Source organism: Pimephales promelas, chromosome 4 (assembly GCF_988280905.1).
Source record: "Pimephales promelas chromosome 4, fPimPro1.hap1.1, whole genome shotgun sequence".
Taxonomy (NCBI): Eukaryota; Metazoa; Chordata; class Actinopteri; order Cypriniformes; family Leuciscidae; genus Pimephales; species Pimephales promelas.
The window spans coordinates 48,750,699-48,772,431 of record NC_142772.1 but is presented as its reverse complement, the minus strand read 5'-3'; the positions used below and the strand labels follow the sequence as shown (position 1 = coordinate 48,772,431).

The window sequence follows — 21,733 nt, the reverse complement described above, 5'->3', positions numbered from 1 at the left end:
GCGAATAGTTATACATCATTACACCATAGGCCCCGCCCACTGCTGTTTAGTCGCTTAACAGTTGGCATTTGCCTTCACTAGATGTGTGTCGCATAAAAAGCATTAAAATGATTGATGCTGTCTACACTAGCTGCATTTCCGTTACCAATTTGCGCAAAACGTTTGCGATATTTTCTAAATGTCAATTAAAAAAAACTTATTACAAAGTGACAGCGTTTCCATTCATATAATATCACAGATAATATCTCAAGCATTGTGTTTTATTTCAAAAGTAATGTATGGAAGTTTGTGGAATGACATTAGAAATCAAATTTGCCTTTATCTTTTGACATATAAGAGGTCTTTGTAGCTTTAAAACATCCTGCAAGTTTCATAATCATTACCGTCCTCCTTATTATAAACAAAGCATTTATCCAATCAAGCCTAAAAAACGATAATTTTGATTTTGCGGAATCTGTGATATCACACAGGCAAATAATTTTGCATATCCCCGCCTCCAGGGCAAGATATCGGCTAATAGTTATACATCATTACACCATAGGCCACGCCCACTGCTGTTTAGTCACTTAACGGTTGGCATTTGCCTTCACTAGATGTGTGTCGCATAAAAAGCATTAAAATGATTGATGCTGTCTACACTAGCTGCATTTCCATTACCAATTTGCGCAAAACGTTTGCGATATTTTCTAAATGTCAATTAAAAAAAACTTATTACAAAGTGACAGCGTTTCCATTCATATAATATCACAGATAATATCTCAAGCATTGTGTTTTATTTCAAAAGTAATGTATGGAAGTTTGTGGAATGACATTAGAAATCAAATTTGCCCTTATCTTTTGACATATAAGAGGTCTTTGTAGCTTTAAAACATCCTGCAAGTTTCATCATCATTACCGTCCTCCTTATTATAAACAAAGCATTTATCCAATCAAGCCTAAAAAACGATAATTTTGATTTTGCGGAATCTGTGATATCACACAGGCAAATAAATTTGCATATCCCCGCCTCCAGGGCAAGATATCGGCTAATAGTTATACATCATTACACCATAGGCCACGCCCACTGCTGTTTAGTCGCTTAACGGTTGGCATTTGCCTTCACTAGATGTGTGTCGCATCAAAAGCATTAAAATGATTGATGCTGTCTACACTAGCCGCATTTCCGTTACCAATTTGCGCAAAACGTTTGCGATATTTTCTAAATGTCAATAAAAAAAACGTTTCCATTCATATTATTATCACAGATAATAACTCGAGCATTGTGTTTTATTTCAAAAGTGTTACTGAAAAAGTCGTGATTACCTTCTTAATTTGTTTTATGCCGTGGTTAAAATAATCGTGTGTATTTTAGTTACTTTTTCAGGAAACATGGGGCAGACGTCACCTACGAATCCACCGGAGAAAAACGCGGACGAGTTGCATGGAAAAGCCACAAGAGTAAGATCACAAGCCCACCCGCTGTGCATGTTTGTTTTATAACCATGCGGTTTATGTTGTGTCGCTCATGTCGTGTTGTTTCACAGACAGACACGCGACGGATCACACACATTTCTGCCGAGCAGAAGAGACGGTTCAACATCAAGCTCGGCTTTGACACGCTTCACAGTCTGGTGACCACTCTCAGTTCACAGCCGAGTATAAAGGTAACGATCACTTCAGTGACTACATCAGTCAGCGCTTGAGAAAAGAAAACAACATGCAAATTAAAGGGATCATTTTCATTTTAGGGTTAACTAAGTCATAATTTACTCACCCTGGTGTTGTTCTAATGTCCTTCTTACTTTTTCGGGCGGCTCACACTTGTCCTTATAATGGCAGTGAATAGCGAACAGCATTAAAGGAGTAGTTCACTTTTAAACAAAACTTTTGCTGATAATTTACTCACCCCCATGTCATCCAAGATGTCCATGTCTTTCTTTCTTCAGTCGAAAAGAAATTGAAAACATTCCAGGATTTTTGTCCATATAATGGACTTCAATGGGGACCAAATGGTTCAAGGTCCAATTGAGAGTTTCAGTGCAGCTTCAAAGGGCTTGAAATGATTCCAGACGACGAATAAGGGTCTTATCAAGCGAAACGATCTCTCATTTAAAAAATAAATAACAAAGTTTAAGTTTTATAAGCTCAAATGCTCGCCTTGCTCTGTTCTGTGATGCGCGTTCGTGACTCTCCTGTTCGAAGTCGTTTATCAAAATGAACGAATCTTTTCCCGAGTCAACTCATTAATTTTGTTCGTTGACTGAACCAAATGACATGAAAAAAGATTTGTTCATTTTGATAACAGGAGAGTCACGAACGCGCATCACAGAACAGAGCAAGGCGAGCATTTGAGCTTATAAAACTTAAACTTTGTTATTTATTTTTTAAATGAGCGATCGTTTCGCTTGATAAGACCCTTATTCATCGTCTGGAATCGTTTAAAGCCCTTTGAGCAGTTTGCCGTTTTCACTGAAAGTGTCTTTTGGACCTTGAACCGTTTGGACCCCATTGAAGTCCATTATATGGAGAAAAATCCTGGAATGTTTTCATCAAAAAACTTAATTTCTTTTCAACTGAAGAAAGAACAACATGGACATCTTGGATGACATGTGGGTGAGTGAATTTTCCCAGCAAAGGTTTTTTTTAAAAGTGAACTACTCCTTTAAGCTTATGGTACCACTTTTAGCATAGCTTAGCATACATCATTGAAGTGCACAAGACCATTAGCATTTCTCCAAAAAAAAAAAAAAAAAAAAATGACCAAAGTGTTTCGATATTTTTTTCTATTTAAAACTTGCCTCTTCTGTAGTTACATCGTCCACTAAGACCGACGGAAAATGAAAAGTTGTGATTTTCTAGGCTGATATAACTAGGAATTATACTCTCATTCCTGCGTAATAATCAAGAAACTATGAGTGCAGCAGGCGTAATGATATGTTGCAGCGCCTGAAAACAGTCCTCATCTCTGTAACTTCCAACGTGACGGAAGGTAGCCTCTTATCATTGCGCCTGCTGCACTCATGCTACGGCAGTAAAGTGTCTTGATAACCCGAAAATTCGGGTTCACTCTCTTCAGTCGTTCTTCCTCCGCCTTAGCTTAACGCTCGCACTCTCGTTCCCACTGGTCTCAGATCAGTAAAGCCACCACCCTGCAGAAGACAGCGGAGTACATCAGTAAGATGCAGCAGGAGAGAGCTCAGCTCCACGAGGAGGCCCAGAGACTGAGAGACGAGATCCTGGTGCTCAACTCTGCCATCAAGTGAGTGCGCTTCAGCTGCCAACATTAATGTGTGGTGGAGATTGTTAGGAATGCACCTATATGGAAAAAAAATTTAAAAATCAGATAACCGATAATTCTAGGTGAAACTCGCAAAATTTGAATATCGTTCAATTTCAGTAATTCAACTTAAAAGGTGAAACTAATATATTATATAGACTCATTACATGCAAAGTGAGTTATTTCAAGCCTTTATTTGTTATAATTGTGATGATTATGGATTACAGATATGAAAACCTTTTCACAATATTTTAATTTTGAATTTGAGGTTTTCATAAGCTGTAAGCCATAATCATCAAAATTATAACAAATAAAGGCTTGAAATATCTCACTATCTCAGATTTTCTTTTCTGGTCGATAACGACAACATTAAAAATGAACATATATGGGTTGATACTGTGATTGTATTTGAACCGTTTGTCAACAGCAGATAATATAAAATCAGATAACCGATAATTCTAGGTGATACTCGCAAAATTAGAATATCGTGCAATTTCAGTAATTCAACTTAAAAGCTTAAACTAATATATTATATAGACTCATTACATGCAAAGTGAGATATTTCAAGCCTTTATTTGTTATAATTGATTGATTGATGATTATGGCTTACAGAAATGAAAACCTTTTCAGAGTATTCTAATTTTGACTTTGGAGTTTTCAAAAGCTGTAATCCATAATCATCACAATTATAACAAATAAAGGTTTGAAATATCTCACTTTGCATGTAATAAGTGTATATAATATATTAGTTTCACCTTTTTAGTTGAATTACTGAAATTGCACGATATTCTGAATCTTCGAGTTTCACCTGTATATAATATTTGAAAGCCCATAACTGATAAATCGGCCGATTAATTCGTTTACCTAGCCGATATGACAGACTTGTGCTGTACATGTTGCATTTTTTGATGATTTCAATCATATTTCAAGAAATTCATAACCATCAGGTGTGCTGAAGGAAATAATCCATTATTTATCGGCCAAATGAACACGTATTAAAATTGAACATGTATCGGTTGATACTGCTATGGTGGCCGATATATCATGCATCCCTGGTGATTGTATTTGAACCGTTTGTGTGTAGTGTGTGTCAACAGCAGCTTCCGGCCACAGGCGTCCCGATAACACGACAGCGATTCGACCACATGAGAGAGAAGTTCAGAGAGTACGTGAGGGCTCAAACGCTGCAGAACTGGAAGTTCTGGATTGTATCCTACAAAGCTTTGTGTCTCTTCCTAATCTGAAACATAAACACCCCAAAATTAAAACTCCCTCATCATTTAATTCCCGCCGCATGCCTTCCCTGATGTACATGACTTTCTTTCTTCAGAAAAACACAAATATTTTTATTGAATTTTCTGGGAGTCCTTATAATGCCATTAAATGGCTCCAATTCAAAGAGATTTTTTAATAAAAAAAACAAAAATTGAAAATAAAAACAATCAAAAGCCTCGAGTGAGTTCTCGTAGTGTAACAGTGTCTTTAATAACTTTCTGGGCTGGCCAGTTTCAATCCCATAAAAGCCGATGGAGGAGTGATCCAGCTCTCAGATTTAATCAAGATGAACTCTGTTAAAATGCAAGTCGTCCACATCTTCATATTTTCCTGAGCGGAAGCCGTTCCCATAGTTCAGCATCATCATCGAGCCGCTGTTCGAGTCGTTTAACGGTATGGTGTCCACAGCGAGTGTGGATGACCTGTGTCGCAGCACTCTCTCCTGGCTGGACCAGCACTGCTCTCTGCCCGCGCTCAGACCCAGTGAGTATCCAGCACCTCCACACCTGTTTACCTGTTCACCTCCACACCTGTTCACCTGTTCATCTCCACACCTGTTCACCTCCACACCTGTTCACCTCCACACCTGTTCACCTGTTCACCTCCACACCTGTTCACCTCCACACCTGTTCATCTGTTCACCTCCACACCTGTTCACCTGTTCACCTCCACACCTGTTCACCTCCACACCTGTTCACCTCCACACCTGTTCACCTGTTCACCTCCACACCTGTTCACCTCCACACCTGTTCACCTGTTCACCTCCACACCTGTTCACCTGTTCACCTCCACACCTGTTCACCTCCACACCTGTTCACCTCCACACCTGTTCACCTGTTCACCTCCACACCTGTTCACCTCCACACCTGTTCACCTGTTCACCTCCACACCTGTTCACCTGTTCACCTCCACACCTGTTCACCTCCACACCTGTTCACCTCCACACCTGTTCACCTGTTCACCTCCACACCTGTTCACCTCCACACCTGTTCACCTGTTCACCTCCACACCTGTTCACCTGTTCACCTCCACACCTGTTCACCTGTTCACCTCCACACCTGTTCACCTCCACACCTGTTCATCTGTTCACCTCCACACCTGTTTACCTGTTCACCTCCACACCTGTTCACCTCCACACCTGTTCACCTCCACACCTGTTCATCTGTTCACCTCCTCACCTGTTCATCTGTTCACCTCCTCACCTGTTCACCTGTTCACCTCCACACCTGTTCACCTGTTCACCTCCACACCTGTTCACCTGTTCACCTCCACACCTGTTCACCTGTTCACCTCCACACCTGTTCACCTCCACACCTGTTCATCTGTTCACCTCCACACCTGTTTACCTGTTCACCTCCACACCTGTTCACCTGTTCACCTCCACACCTGTTCACCTCCACACCTGTTCACCTGTTCACCTCCACACCTGTTCACCTCCACACCTGTTCATCTGTTCACCTCCACACCTGTTTACCTGTTCACCTCCACACCTGTTCACCTGTTCACCTCCACACCTGTTCACCTCCTCACCTGTTCACCTCCACACCTGTTCACCTGTTCACCTCCACACCTGTTCACCTCCACACCTGTTCACCTGTTCACCTCCACACCTGTTCACCTCCACACCTGTTCACCTCCACACCTGTTCATCTGTTCACCTCCACACCTGTTTACCTGTTCACCTCCACACCTGTTCACCTCCACACCTGTTCACCTGTTCACCTCCACTCCTGTTCACCTCCACACCTGTTCACCTGTTCACCTCCACACCTGTTCACCTCCACACCTGTTCATCTGTTCACCTCCACACCTGTTTACCTGTTCACCTCCACACCTGTTCACCTCCACACCTGTTCACCTCCACACCTGTTCACCTGTTCACCTCCTCACCTGTTCACCTCCACACCTGTTCACCTGTTCACCTCCACACCTGTTCACCTGTTCACCTCCACACCTGTTCACCTCCACACCTGTTCACCTGTTCACCTCCACACCTGTTCATCTGTTCACCTCCACACCTGTTCACCTCCACACCTGTTCACCTGTTCACCTCCACACCTGTTCACCTCCACACCTGTTCACCTGTTCACCTCCACACCTGTTCATCTGTTCACCTCCACACCTGTTCACCTCCACACCTGTTCACCTGTTCACCTCCACACCTGTTCATCTGTTCACCTCCACACCTGTTCACCTCCACACCTGTTCACCTGTTCACCTCCACACCTGTTCACCTCCACACCTGTTCACCTGTTCACCTCCACACCTGTTCACCTCCACACCTGTTCACCTGTTCACCTCCACACCTGTTCATCTGTTCACCTCCACACCTGTTCACCTCCACACCTGTTCACCTCCACACCTGTTCACCTGTTCACCTCCACACCTGTTCACCTCCACACCTGTTCACCTGTTCACCTGTTCACCTCCACACCTGTTCATCTGTTCACCTCCACACCTGTTCACCTCCACACCTGTTCACCTGTTCACCTCCACACCTGTTCATCTGTTCACCTCCACACCTGTTCACCTCCACACCTGTTCATCTGTTCACCTCCACACCTGTTCACCTGTTCACCTCCACACCTGTTCATCTGTTCACCTCCACACCTGTTCACCTCCACACCTGTTCACCTGTTCACCTCCACACCTGTTCATCTGTTCACCTCCACACCTGTTCACCTCCACACCTGTTCACCTGTTCACCTCCACACCTGTTCATCTGTTCACCTCCACACCTGTTCACCTCCACACCTGTTCACCTGTTCACCTCCACACCTGTTCATCTGTTCACCTCCACACCTGTTCACCTCCACACCTGTTCATCTGTTCACCTCCACACCTGTTCACCTCCACACCTGTTCACCTCCACACCTCCACACCTGTTCACCTCCACACCTGTTCACCTCCACACCTGTTCACCTGTTCACCTCCACACCTGTTCATCTGTTCACCTCCACACCTGTTCACCTCCACACCTGTTCACCTGTTCACCTCCACACCTGTTCACCTCCACACCTGTTCACCTGTTCACCTCCACACCTGTTCACCTCCACACCTGTTCACCTTTTCACCTCCACACCTGTTTACCTGTTCACCTCCACACCTGTTCACCTCCACACCTGTTCACCTGTTCACCTCCACACCTGTTCACCTCCACTCCTGTTCACCTCCACACCTGTTCACCTGTTCACCTCCACACCTGTTCACCTGTTCACCTCCACACCTGTTCATCTGTTCACCTCCACACCTGTTCACCTCCACACCTGTTCATCTGTTCACCTCCACACCTGTTCACCTCCACACCTGTTCACCTCCACACCTCCACACCTGTTCACCTCCACACCTGTTCACCTCCACACCTGTTCACCTGTTCACCTCCACACCTGTTCATCTGTTCACCTCCACACCTGTTCACCTCCACACCTGTTCACCTGTTCACCTCCACACCTGTTCACCTCCACACCTGTTCACCTGTTCACCTCCACACCTGTTCACCTCCACACCTGTTCACCTTTTCACCTCCACACCTGTTTACCTGTTCACCTCCACACCTGTTCACCTCCACACCTGTTCACCTGTTCACCTCCACACCTGTTCACCTCCACACCTGTTCACCTCCACACCTGTTCACCTGTTCACCTCCACACCTGTTCACCTCCACACCTATTGTTCTAAATTGTTTTTAAACGATTAATAAAGGGTTTTAACACCTCTCTCTCTCTCCAGCTGTTTTGAGTTCGCTCCGTCTGCTCAGCACCTCCACATCAATCCTCTCAGATCCCAGTCTGGTTCCTGAACAGGCCATCCAGGCTGTTAGTCACGGACATTCATCCCTCAGCTACAGCCAATGACAGCATACGCTCTCAAACCCGCAGCCAACTCGACCCTCATGCTCATCCAATCACAACAGCAGTGACCAATCACGATTCACTCTCTCACAAATGCAGCCAATGATGGTCTTTCCCACACATATACAAGTGCTTGCTTACTGATGGTAAATGGTTTAGTCGTGTGTTATTTTCATTATTTATAGGAAAGCTGATCTGAATTGATGTGTTTTTAATGTGCCGTTTAATGCCTTAAAGACACGGCATACGTTTCTTCTGTTGATGTTATTGCTTTGTAATTCTCAAAATATCAACAGTGTGAGTGTTTTACAGTATAACGTTCTGTGCCTTGTTTACATTATAACATGTAATTTCAGCTTTTGTTCGGCTGGTCTTTTCAGCAAAATGTGAATTTCCCTTGAGGATTAAATGTAAATGTTTGACTGTGTTTGTCTTACAGCATTACACACATACGGTGATGACCCAGCACTTTATGTAAAGCGTCAGAGGCACAAACCCAATGAGATCTATTAGACAAACCGTTATATAGCATACAGTTGAGCTAGAATGAAAATAAACTAGATTTAATATCTATACCCAGACAGTTCAATGAAATGTAATTGCAATTGTAAAACATAATAACAGTTTGTACCCTTTCCGCTGCATCTTGTGTAGACATTATTCAATTATTTCATTACATTTCCTTATGTTTGTGTTTACATAATATATGTGGGTGCACTGTGTAATTAATTATTTTATATATATATATATAAATACACACACTTGCTTGTATATATTTAATAAATATTTTTATGTATTTACTGTATATATATTTATATATAATTTATATTATATATAAATGTAAATATTTTATATATAAATAATATTTTTTTCTTAAATATACATGCATGTGTGTGTATTTATGTAATAAACACCCACATATATTATGTAAACACAAACTTTTATTTTGGATGCTATTAATCGTTTGACAGCCGAAATATATATATATAGTGTGTGTGTGTGTGTGTGTCTTTATGGGTGTGTCTGTGTGTTTCTTTATGTCTGAGTCTTTATCATGTCTACATGAGTGTGTTTCTTTATATGTGTGTGTGTGTGTGTGTGTGTGTGTGTGTGTGTGTGTGTGTGTAACACAAAAGGACATGTATAGAGAAATGTGTCTGTGGTAACCGTACCTCACCAGGTGTCGCTAGTGAGTTCACACTTTTATACGTCTTTCCTTCACATATTATAATTGCCTTTAACTTACTCTTTTATGAATTGTTATTATTATCATTACTTAATTTGGCAGTTTGTATGCTCCCTTTGATTATTTTTTTCACCTGATTGATTTTATTCGTCTTCAAATGAGTCCGTGTTGCAGTAGCGCCTCCCGGCCGCTGGGTATCGCTGTGTGTGACGCGCGTCGCTGGAATCGTCCCGTTCTCGGTCGCTGTCCAGCACTGAGCGTTCAGCACTGCGAGCGGAGGACAGCTCCTGATCCTCAGAGGAACACACACACTTCAAACCACCGCAAAACCAGAGGAACACACACACCAGACCACCGCAGAACCGCATCCTCATCCACAACACCAACCGGTAAGATTATTCACCAGATAATCGCAATAATAATAGCGCAGGAACAACACGAGAGTGCGCGTGAGCATCAAACACACACACACACGACGCTATAAGCGCTTAATGTGATTAAATGCGATTACTAGCAACGCCGATTCTTTTGTCCTGTATGTACTCTGTTTATGTGTCTGTGTAAATCAAACACACGACATTTGACAGTATTTCTCTCTTTAACGACCGTGTGACAAATCGCTGTTTCGGTCAAAATAACAAGACGTGTTTGAAATGAACGATGACGTATAGTGCTTGTAGTTTACGTTTTTCCTAAAAAAGTATTGATATGAATGACATGATGTCGATATTTTGATCAAATGTCGGTCGAATAAACGCGTATTGCGGTAATCATCGGAAATCTGACCCGAGCCATCATAGAGAAGCAACGTTCAGTAATTTCACATTATTCCGTTTCATTTATGTTTAATTATAACAAAAGCGGGTTACACTTTATTTTTATGTGACGTAGTTACATATTGTACCTAGTCAAATGAGTACTGAGTAATATTAAATAGCGACATAAACTTATAGATTTACGGTTTAGGTTTAGAAACTAGCATAAGTAAGTATGCAATGCATATTTGACTGTTATTACTATAGTACGTACATGTAGTCACGTGTAACTACGTCACGTTTAAATAAAGTGTTCTCATAACATCTACCAAATATGTATATCACTATTATGTACCAATTCAAGTTTGGGTTCTAATACTTGTTTATTAATTTTGCATTGTCTTCCCATACTTAGCTGTATTTATGTTGTAACATAAGCTATGTGTGTGTGTGTGTGTGTGTGATCTTGTAGAGCTTCTTATATGCATCATTGTTCTTATTTTTTGATGCTAAATGAATGATGTGTGATATGGACGTGGTATTTCTGGAATAGTAAAGCTGTGTGTGTGTTGAAGGCATTGATTGACAGCTCCACACACACACCGCTGTACCCGTCTTTACTCAGGGGTCACTGCCGTGTAATGTAGGGGAGTTGGTTATCCACCGCTGTAATTCCCAGGGTGGCGTTTTCTTCTGCATATCCGCAGTTATGTAGATTTATGTCAGCATGCATGAGGCTGCTTTGAGCTGGTGAACTCAATAGATTGTGGAGGACGGATGTATTTCTCAGTTTTAGCTCTGCAAACCTAAAAACAAGCTTAGCTAGCACATGATCCGGATCTAGTGATCACTGTCGAGATTCATATGTTTTCTGGATTCTGTTTCGGATCCACTGTCTGTGAGTGAAAACTATAGTCTAAAAATATGGCCTGAGAAATTTAAGACTGCATTGAAAAAAATGTGTTTTTTTTATTTATTTTTTTTATTTTATTTGTTTATTTATTTCGAGCAATATACAGTTACACATGACAAGGCAATGCGCAGCATTTTGGTTAATCTGTACAAGCCTTTAAATTCATAATATTTACATCGACTTTAACCAAACCTAAATCTATTGCTCGAAACGGAGTGGATAGAAGTCAAACTTATTTGAACCCACCCCGTGTTGCAAAATGTGTTTTTTCTTTTCTTTTGGGCTGCAGATTTGTGACCGTAAATAAATCTCTGTGTGTGTGTGTGTGTGTGTGTGTGTGTGTGTGTGTGTGTGTGTGTACTGTAAATGTTAAGAGTCTCTGAAAGTAATTCCAATTAAATGTGACCATTACGACAAAAATCATCCATGGTTTTATTATGGTCAATTTTGCCAGATTGAGTACTATTTTTATACAACAAATACCACACTCTAAAAAATGCTGTTGTTTTAACCCGATTTTGGGGCAAATATGGACAAACCCAAACTTTAGGTTAAAAATGTCATTTAAAATGTTAACCCAATTACTGGGTTTGTCAATATTTGATCCAAATTTGGGTTGAAATTAGGCATTATTAGAGTGCATGGTTAAACTATGATTAATTGTTTAATTTCATCAAAACTCGTCAGAGGATGAGAGGATCTGCTAGCATATTTTGATGCTCCCCAAACCGGCGTAATACAGGTGAAACTGGAAAAAATGACAATATATGGTGCAAAAGTTCAGTAATTCAATTTAAGGTGAAACTAATATCACATGCAAAGTGTTATAATTATTTGTTAAAATTGTGATGATTATGGATTACAGATATGAAAACCCCAAATTCAAAATTAGAATATTGTGAAAAGGTTTTCATAAGCCATAATCTATAAAATACTAATTCTTTCACAAGCATAACTGAAAAGGGCTGAACATACAGGACGACGTATACCTTCTCTAGTGACTGTAAACACGACTTAATTTCCAGGCGGTGTGATTAAAAACCAATGCGTTTGACCATACACACGCTGCATAATGTGGTGCTAAAATTATTTTAAAATATGTGTAAGCATTATTTATATTGTTTTATATATATATATATATATATATATATATTCTTTAAAATAAGATTGCGTTTGTTTACATTTGTATTAATCAATAATATTAATATTGTTGTAATTAAATAATTAAATTATTTAATAATATTAACGTTCTAGTAAAATGTCTTTTTGTTTGGATATGGATGTTCTTAGATTTAAAGGGATTTTTAATGTCCTTTAATTGAAGTCCGTTTATAATTTTTGTAGGGCTGTGCAAAAATTAATTGCGATTAATCGCATCCAAAATAAAAGTCTGTGTTTACATAATATATTTGTGTGTGCTTTATATAATTATTTTGTATATATAAATACAAACACATGCATGTATATATTTAAGAAAATGTGTTATTCATATAAAAAATATTTATATTTATATAATATAGATTATGTATTTATATATATATACAGAATATAAGCGCAAATAATTCTTAAATATATACATGCATGCATAGGTATCTATATATACAAAATAATTATATACAGCACACACAAATATATTATGTAAACACAGACTTTTATTTTGGATGCGATTAATCACAATTAATTTTTGCACAGCCCTAAATTTTTGCTATTATTTTTAATGACCTTTGCACAGTGAGTCCGAAAATTTTCGTTTGCATTTTTTCATATTCGAGATTCGTCGGCTCTGAATTGTCAAAGCACTTCTTAAACTGCTCGCTACGGATGCGAAAAATGCAGAAAATAGTCCCTGATCAGATTCTTTTATGTCAGATGAAAGTTTTGGAGGCAGTGATTGACACAACGTGAGGTTTTATTTATTTTTTAATGTGCAAACATTTCGGACTCAGTGTGCAACGACCTGTTTAGAATTAAACAGTTTATTTCCATCAGTAGTTAAGCGTAACCACAACAGAGCGCTTGGTTGAGTGAGTCTCTCGGGCTGCTTTTATGAGTCAGTTCAGTCGATTGATTCAGATTCGTTCAGGTTTCTCAAAAGCATCATATTCCATGGTTTGCCACCAGTGGTGTGTGTGATCATCTCAGCTCCTGATTCTTCAGAGAAATAGGGAGCAGAAGAAAGGGCATTATTTAAGGCATGAGGGAAGATGAAATAAGTGAAGACGGAGGCTGTGTGTTTGAAGCTGTGCTGCTGGTCTACAGAGACAGCTGAGGACTCTTGCTGACCTTTTCTCTCCTCCGCTGCTTCAGCCACATCAAAACAGAGCCTATTTACATTCTTAATGTGTGTTCCTGGTGGTGTTGTGTGTGGACGCTTGCTTCTGCCACAGAATAAAACATTTGAAAAGATAATTGCACATTTTTATCTCACAATTGTCAGTTTACATCTCGCAATTTGGACTTCATTTCTCAGTATGGCGAGATATAAAGTCATAATCACGTGATATAAACTCACAATTGCGAAAAAATAAACACGCAATTCTGACTTTTTTCTTGCGAGATGTTAAGTCCAATTTGAAGTAAAAAAAAAAGACTGGCTTTTTTCCCAATTCTGACTTTATAACATGCAATTGTGAGAAAAAAAAGTCAGATTTGTGTGAAATAAAGTCAGAATTGTATAAAGTCCGAATTGTAAGATATAAAGTCAGTGATATAAAGTCAGAATTGCGTGATATAAAGTTATAATTGTGTGATATAAAGCCATAATTGTGTGATATAAAGCCATAATTGTGTGATATAAAGCCATAATTGTGTGATATAAAGTCATAATTGTGAGATATAAAGTCATAATTGTGAGATATAAAGTCAGAATTGTGTGATATAAAGTCAGAATTGTGAGATATAAAGTCAGAATTGTGTGATATAAAGTCATAATTGTGAGATATAAAGTCATAATTGTGAGATATAAAGTCAGAATTGTGTGATATAAAGTCAGAATTGTGAGATATAAAGTCAGAATTGTGTGATATAAAGACATAATTGTGAGATATAAAGTCAGAATTGTGAGATATAAAGTCAGAATTGTGATATAAAGTCATAATTGTGATATATAAAGTCAGAATTGTGATATATAAAGTCATAATTGTGAGATATAAAGTCAGAATTGTGTGATATAAAGACATAATTGTGAGATATAAAGTCAGAATTGTGAGATATAAAGTCAGAATTGTGAGATATAAAGTCATAATTGTGATATATAAAGTCAGAATTGTGATATATAAAGTCATAATTGTGAGATATAAAGTCAGAATTGTGTGATATAAAGACATAATTGTGAGATATAAAGTCAGAATTGTGAGATATAAAGTCAGAATTGTGAGATATAAAGTCATAATTGTGATATATAAAGTCAGAATTGTGAGATATAAAGTCATAATTGTGAGATATAAAGTCAGAATTGTGTGATATAAAGACATAATTGTGAGATATAAAGTCAGAATTGTGAGATATAAAGTCAGAATTGTGAGATATAAAGTCAGAATTGTGATATAAAGTCAGAATTGTGATATAGTCAGAATTGTGATATAAAGTCAGAATTGTGTGATATAAAGTCAGAATTGTGATATAAAGTCAGAATTGTGTGATATAAAGTTAGAATTGTGATATAGTCAGAATTGTGATATAAAGTCAGAATTGTGTGATATAAAGTCAGAATTGTGATATAAAGTCAGAATTGTGTGATATAAAGTCAGAATTGTGTGATATAAAGTCAGAATTGCGAGATATAAAGTCAGAATTGTGAGATATAAAGTCATAATTGAGTGATATAAAGTCAGAATTGTGTGATATAAAGTCATAATTGTGAGATATAAAGTCATAATTGTGAGATATAAAGTCATAATTGTGTGATATAAAGTCAGAATTATTTGATATAAAGTCATAATTGTGAGATATAAAGTCAGAATTGTATAAAGTCAGAATTGTGAGATAAAAAGTCGCAATTACCTTTTTTATTTTTGATTCTGTTGCAGAAACAAGCTTGATGTGATATAAAGTTGTTGTGCATGATTCATCAGTGTAAAATGAATCATATTCAGTCATTCTTAAAAATAAAGTTTCCTTACTGGCACTGATGGTTCAGTGAAGAACTTTAATCACTTTAATTGCATTAAAGGTTCTCTATATTGGAGAAAGGTTCTTTAGAATGGTCTTGACATTAAGAAGTTATGAATGTTCACTGATAGGTTCCAAACATTCTATTGTGGCAAAAAGAGTGTGAGATGCAGTGTCTGTCGATGGCACGCTTATCTGAGCTCAGTTTGAGGCATTGGTGAGATCTCGATGAAACTCTAGTGGAGATGAATGTGAGATTACTCTGGTTTCAGTTCCTAGCAGAAACAGTTGAGATATTAAAGCTATTGATTTGGCTTGATTCTCTCTCTGTGTGTGTGTGTGTGCTGATACCTGTACATCTGCACACTCTTCCACTGAATAATAGAGAAGCATGTCTGTCTCAGGAGAGTGTACACACACACACACACACACACACACACACACAGATCAGGTGGTCTGGACTGAATCAGGTTTCCTGGTATAATAAGAGCCTTCGCACCCCTTAAGCATCACACCAGACCTTTCTGTGTCTCTATGTGTGTGTGCGTCTCTATGTGTGTGTGTGTGTCTCTAAGTTAAACAGGATTTTTGTTGGACTGTTGATTACCACAATTAATTTCCACTTGTCCCTCATTTTTTAAACGAAACCAGCAAAAATCCGGGGTACAGTGAGAGATTTACAGTGGGGTCAATCCTTAAACATTAAAGCACAGCCACAAGACGTCAACAAAAAAAAAAGCGTGGAACTAGACGCGTCACACGCGTATTTGTCTCGCTATTCGCGTACGGTGTGAACGCACAGTAAGAAGGGCGCATTTGTTGGCTGAATTTGGGACAGCCTTCGTTTGATCCCGGATGATTAATTCGACCTTCAAGGGTGTAAAAAGAATGCAAAATGTGTACCTTGTAAGTAGCTTTGGATAAAAGCGTCTGCTAAATGCATAAACCTTTAATGTTAGTTTGCCTCCTTGGAAGGATGCAGCCTCTGAATGGAGACAGCTCTTGTGTAAGCAACATGGGTTAAGCTTTTGTAGTCGAGCTGAAGCTGTGAAGATTGTGATGATATGATCATCCCGGAGGAACCTGCTAGAACACTGACTGTGTGATGATCACCCATGCATGAGCGAGAGGTCAACAGCTGGCAGAAATGGACGTCCATATGCCTGAGGTGGAGGGAACGGCTGTCTGACCTTTTCCAGCTAATGGAGATGACTTGATGTGAGCTTCAGGGCTCAGAGGAACATGCCTGAGGCTTCTGAATAGCATCTCTCTCTCTCTCTCTCTCTCTCTCTCTCTCTCTCTCTCTCTCTCATATCTGCAACAATCACAGCGCAGGATTCATGCATGCCTGATTATTCATGCACGATCCCTCATGTCTAGCTATCCACGTGCGTGTTGTGCGAGTGTAAATCACTTGTATGTGAACGATGTTGTGTGTGTGTTGTTTTTCATAGACCTCTTAAAACAACAAACCACTATCAGTGTTAGTCAAGTCAAGTATATTTATATAGCGCTTTTCACATTATAGATTGCATCAAAGCAGCTTCACATCAATCAAACATAATAACAGTGTTCGTTTCCAGTGTTGGGTGTAACTAATTACTGTAATTTAATTACTTTTCCCTTGAAAATGTAAAGTAAGGGATTACTCTTCATTTATCTGTAATTTAATTACAGTTACTTCTGATGAAATTGAGGTAAATACTGTGTATAGATCAATCCGATCTCACAGCGATTCGTATGCGTTTTATGAGGTGTCTAAATCGTACGACCGCACTCGTATGAATTATTGTAAAATATGAATGAAAAAGTGTGAAATGTCATGAGATCAGACATAAAACAATAGTGGGTTTAACGTCAAAATGTATTGTCTGATGTTAAAAAGTATGTTTTTATAATGTAACCTTCTCCACCTTGGTCAGTTTAAGGATAATTCATGCAATTTTATAGTATTTATTTGAAACAATTAAAACAGATTCATGTCTATCCTTGTATTATTCAGCTGGTTGAGATTGAAATGGGATTTTGAAAGTAATTAGTAATTAAATACTTTTTAGAGAGAGAGTAATTAGTAGGGTTGGGTATCGTTTGAATTTGAACGATTCTGATTCCGATTCCGATTCCTTGTTTCGATTCCGGTTCCTAACGATTCTCGATTCCGATTCCGAGTCCTTGTTTCGATTCCGGTTCCTAACGATTCTCGATTCCGATTCCGATTCCTTGTTTCGATTCCGGTTCCTAACGATTTTCGATTCCGATTCCGATTCCTTGTTTCGATTCCGGTTCCTAACGATTCTCGATTCCGATTCTTTTAAGAGGCAGGGTCAAAAAAGTTTAGCTAACCTTGCTAACCAACGGCCTTTCTGAAGGAAATAATCATTTCTGAAGGAAATACTCCTTCTGTAAAAATACTCCTTTTGTTGATTTCGTTATTTTTAGAAAAGTGAAGCCACACTTTGGATCGCCGACGTAAGCTACTCATGTTCGATTCGCGTGGTTATGCCAACACTTCCGGTAGACGCTTCTTCGTTGGTGTTGTTCAGCGGTTTCATCTTCCGCTCGGCGGACTGCGAATATCGAAACTAGGAATCGAAATTTTAACTTTTGAACGATTCCGGGAAAAACGAAAAGTTAGTCTCGGTTCCAATCGATACTCGATTCTCGATACCCAACCCTAGTAATTAGTACAGTAATCTAATTACACTGTTGAAGAGGTAATTAGTAACTAGTAATTAATTACTTTTTTAGAGTAACTTACCCAACACTGTTCGTTTCTTAGTGGGAAAACATAGAGTTGATCAAGGGTATTAATGATTGGTTAATTAATTTGAATATCCCCAAACTGAGTAAGCCAAAGGTTTGAAGATTTCAATATTTTTTACGCTGTTTGAATTAGAGCCAGATCGATATTATCGGCCGATATTAGGCATTTTCCAAACTATCGGTATCGGCAGTTATAATGGCCGATAAATGAATATTTCAAAAATAAAATAAAAAACACACTTGAACTATGTCATGAGTGTTGGAGTTGTATAGTTTGTCCACCAGAGGGCGCTCTACACCATTCCTGTTGGCAACATGATACATACATTGCTTGAATAACAATTAAAAGATCATCCCCATCAGTTCTCTTAACTCAAATAAGCATGACAAAATTTGTGACTATCATGTCCAGTTTAAAAAAATAAATAAATAAATTATCGGCCGATATATCGGAATATCGGATTTAAAAACCCAAAAATATTTGTATCGGTATCGGCCTTCAAAATCCTTTATAGGTCGGGCTCTAGTTTGAATGCTAATCTTTATTTATTTATTTGCTCTAAAATACCTTAAATGATGGTGTTTTCGAAATGCAGTAGAGGAACGCGGCACACATTCAACCAATCAGATGACAGCTTTGAAAACTCTTGAAGTGTTTCCGTGTGCCTTATGCATCAGACGTTCAGCCAACGGTTCGTCTGAGGATGAGACTAGATGCGAAAGCCTTCGCCCCTCGTATTCCTTGTGTGTGTGAGAAAGATTCAACCGTGAAATATCGAGGGAAATTTCATGCCTTGCTGCTGCTCTTTCTGTCTCGTATTGTGTGTTTCTCCCCGAAGACTTACACAGCCGACCTGCAAACCAGCCAATGAGCGAGATTTATTTGAAGAGAGAAAATAAGATGGAGATGTGAAACGATCATTGACAATAATCGAATAGATTAGATGAGATAAGTGCTCAGCATTTGTAGACACTGGTTAAAGTGCACTGAAATCCTGAGAGCTTTATTATCAGGAGAATGCGTGTGTTTATCCCGTCAGTTTTGTGGGTCAGGTGGTTATTAACGGAGGAAAGACCTCGCTGGTCCACGGCTCAATGGGAACGCGAGCATCTGTGTCCCAGTAGCACAGTCCTTCTCCCTGTGATCCGGATAAGCAGAGGACACAAGTCCCAGTGGATGCTGGTGTCTGACACAGATGGCTCAGAGATCGTCTGCCCTCAAACCAAACACACAATGCAAAAATATCACAGGTTATGTAAAAAAAGCAACTGTTTCCAACATTGTCAATAAATCATCATATCAGAAGGATTTCTGAGTATAATACTGAAATTGATTCAGCTTTGATCACAGCAGGAAATTAGATTTTAAAGTAGATTCAAATAGAAAACCATGGTTATAATATTTTACAATAATACAGTTTTTTCAGTATTTTTGATCTAATAAATGCAGCCCTGATGATCAGCATAAGAAAAAACACATTAAAAATAGCAAAGTTTTTTTGTGCATTAACGTTTGACCAGTACTATATAATAGTAATAATAACTAGAATGTACATTTCCAGAAGATAATGTAAAGTGGTGCTTGGAGTGGCAAAACTCGGTTGCTAGGGTGTGGTACATGATTGCATACGAGCCAACAACTATGTCTGTACGATGCTCTGGGGCTGAGATATGGCTTGTTCACGATGTTCAGGTGGTTGCAAGGGTGTTCTTAGTGGTTGTTGGAATGTTTTAGTTGGTTGCTAGGGTTCTCTGGGTGGTTGTTATGGTGTTGCTAACTTGCTAGGCAGTTGCTAAGGTGTTCTGGGTGGTTGCCAGGGTGTTCTGGGTGGTTGCTAAGCGGTTGCTAGAGTTCTCTTGGTGGTGCTATGGTTTTGTTAGGTGGTTGCTAGGGCATTCTGGGTGGTTGCTATGGTGTTGCTAGGTGGTTGCTAGGGTATTCTGTTGGTTGCTATGGTGTTGCTAGGCAGTTGCTAGTGTATTCTGTGTGGTTGCTATGGTGTTGCTAGGTGGTTGCTAGGGTGTTTTGGGTGGTTGCTAGGTGGTTGCTATGGTGTTGCTAGCTGGTTGCTAGGGTATTCTGCTGGTTCATACTCATATATATGTATATAATTTCACTTAAATGACAATTAATAGGTAATCTTCATTGCCATTTAAGTGAAATCACTGAACTTAAATATACAAGCTTGATAAAAATCATTCTAGAATAAAATTTCAAATGGCACTTAGAGGCTTTTGCATCTGAACGCTTCATATACAGTATATATATATATATATATATATATATATATATCACTAACAGAGACTTGATATTGATCTCGATCAATAATGCATAACACTCAAATGTCATAGACATTTTCTGGGCGGCTACTAATGAGTTATAAAGATTGTTAGGGCCTTTCACATCTACATCTCAAGAAATGTGTCTTGTTTTAAGGAATCGACTGGAAAACAGGTCAAGAAAACACTGATTTGAGTTCATGCTGGTCTCATTATACTGTATTTCCATCAGTTTCTGCAGTGGATTTGAATGATTGTATTGATTCATCTTCTCTCCGTCTCCATATCTGATCCAGCGCTCCTTGTAATCTTCTGTGGTTCTGTAGCTTCTCTCATTAGGAAGAGTGGAGGTGTTTCTGGATCTATCTAAAGGTTAGAGGTTGCTGTCGGTGTATGTAATACAGTCTGAAATGAGTTATTCATGTTACGTGTCAACAGTTAAAGAGCGTACAACCCTCCAGGGTGAGGAAATGAGGTTACTTCAGCAGCACAGTAAAGGGCTTTACTTAGATTTGACATAGATTTGCTTCTTACACTGGAGATTACTTCTGAAATGTCCTCCCAAAGCTTCTTAATCAAGGATTCGACTTCCCAGCTTAGATTTTTTTCCTTTTTTGTTCATGTTCAGACAGGATTGTGCTGGTTTAATGCTGGTTTGGATCAGTCCAGTCATTTAAAAAGTGCTGGTGGCTGAAGCTGATTGTGCAAAGATGTATGATTTCAACATTTCAAACATTATTTTGTTATCATTAATGAACAGTCAAAATATCACACAGGTTTGGAGTGACATGAAAATGAGTGAATTGTCATTTTTGGGTGAACTATCCCTTTAAAAACGACACATGCCTCATCTGATCTTTATGTGTGGATCACAATTCTGTAACAACCATGCGAGCACGTGTTCACTGTTTCTGACTCTGATAGCATGCAGATATAATCTCATCAGTATCACAACATGACAAGCACTCGGATTATGAACCAGAGCCGAGAATCCAGATTTGATTTGCTTTCTTTAAAGGCATTTATAATGTTACATATTATATGTTAGTTGTTTGTTTTAACAATTAATTGTGCCGCTCTACTAGACTTCTTCAATGCCCTGTTTTAATCAAAATACATCACATTCACTCTTAAAAAATGCTGAAAACAACCCAATTTTGGGTCAAATATGGACAAACCCGAATGTTGGGTTAAAAATGTAATGTAAAAATTTGACTCAAAGTTAGGTTAAAACAACCCAGCATTTAAAAAATGCTGGGTTAAAATGTTGGGTTAAAAATGTAATGAATTTTTAACTGGGTTTGTCCAAGTTTGACCCAAAGTTGGGTTAAAACAACCCAGCAT

The 21,733-nt window shown here is 38.9% G+C and overlaps 2 protein-coding genes across 2 annotated transcripts in view; both read left to right on the top strand.

Moving 5' to 3' along the window:
• Nucleotides 1-9,024, top strand: part of mlxipl (MLX interacting protein like) — a 41,279-nt gene extending 32,255 nt beyond the window's left edge. Inside the window, exons 12-17 of the mRNA XM_039661538.2 lie at nucleotides 1,352-1,437; nucleotides 1,524-1,643; nucleotides 3,111-3,238; nucleotides 4,341-4,464; nucleotides 4,885-5,014; nucleotides 8,261-9,024. Of these exons, the coding sequence (XP_039517472.2) occupies nucleotides 1,352-1,437; nucleotides 1,524-1,643; nucleotides 3,111-3,238; nucleotides 4,341-4,464; nucleotides 4,885-5,014; nucleotides 8,261-8,385 (713 nt within the window). The 3' untranslated portion in view covers nucleotides 8,386-9,024. The remainder of the gene's footprint in view (nucleotides 1-1,351; nucleotides 1,438-1,523; nucleotides 1,644-3,110; nucleotides 3,239-4,340; nucleotides 4,465-4,884; nucleotides 5,015-8,260) is intronic.
• Nucleotides 9,025-9,458: 434 nt separating this feature from the next.
• Nucleotides 9,459-21,733, top strand: part of srrm3 (serine/arginine repetitive matrix 3) — a 74,368-nt gene continuing 62,093 nt past the window's right edge. The window contains exon 1 of the mRNA XM_039661539.2: nucleotides 9,459-9,957. The gene's annotated coding sequence lies outside the window, so the exon portion shown is untranslated. The remainder of the gene's footprint in view (nucleotides 9,958-21,733) is intronic.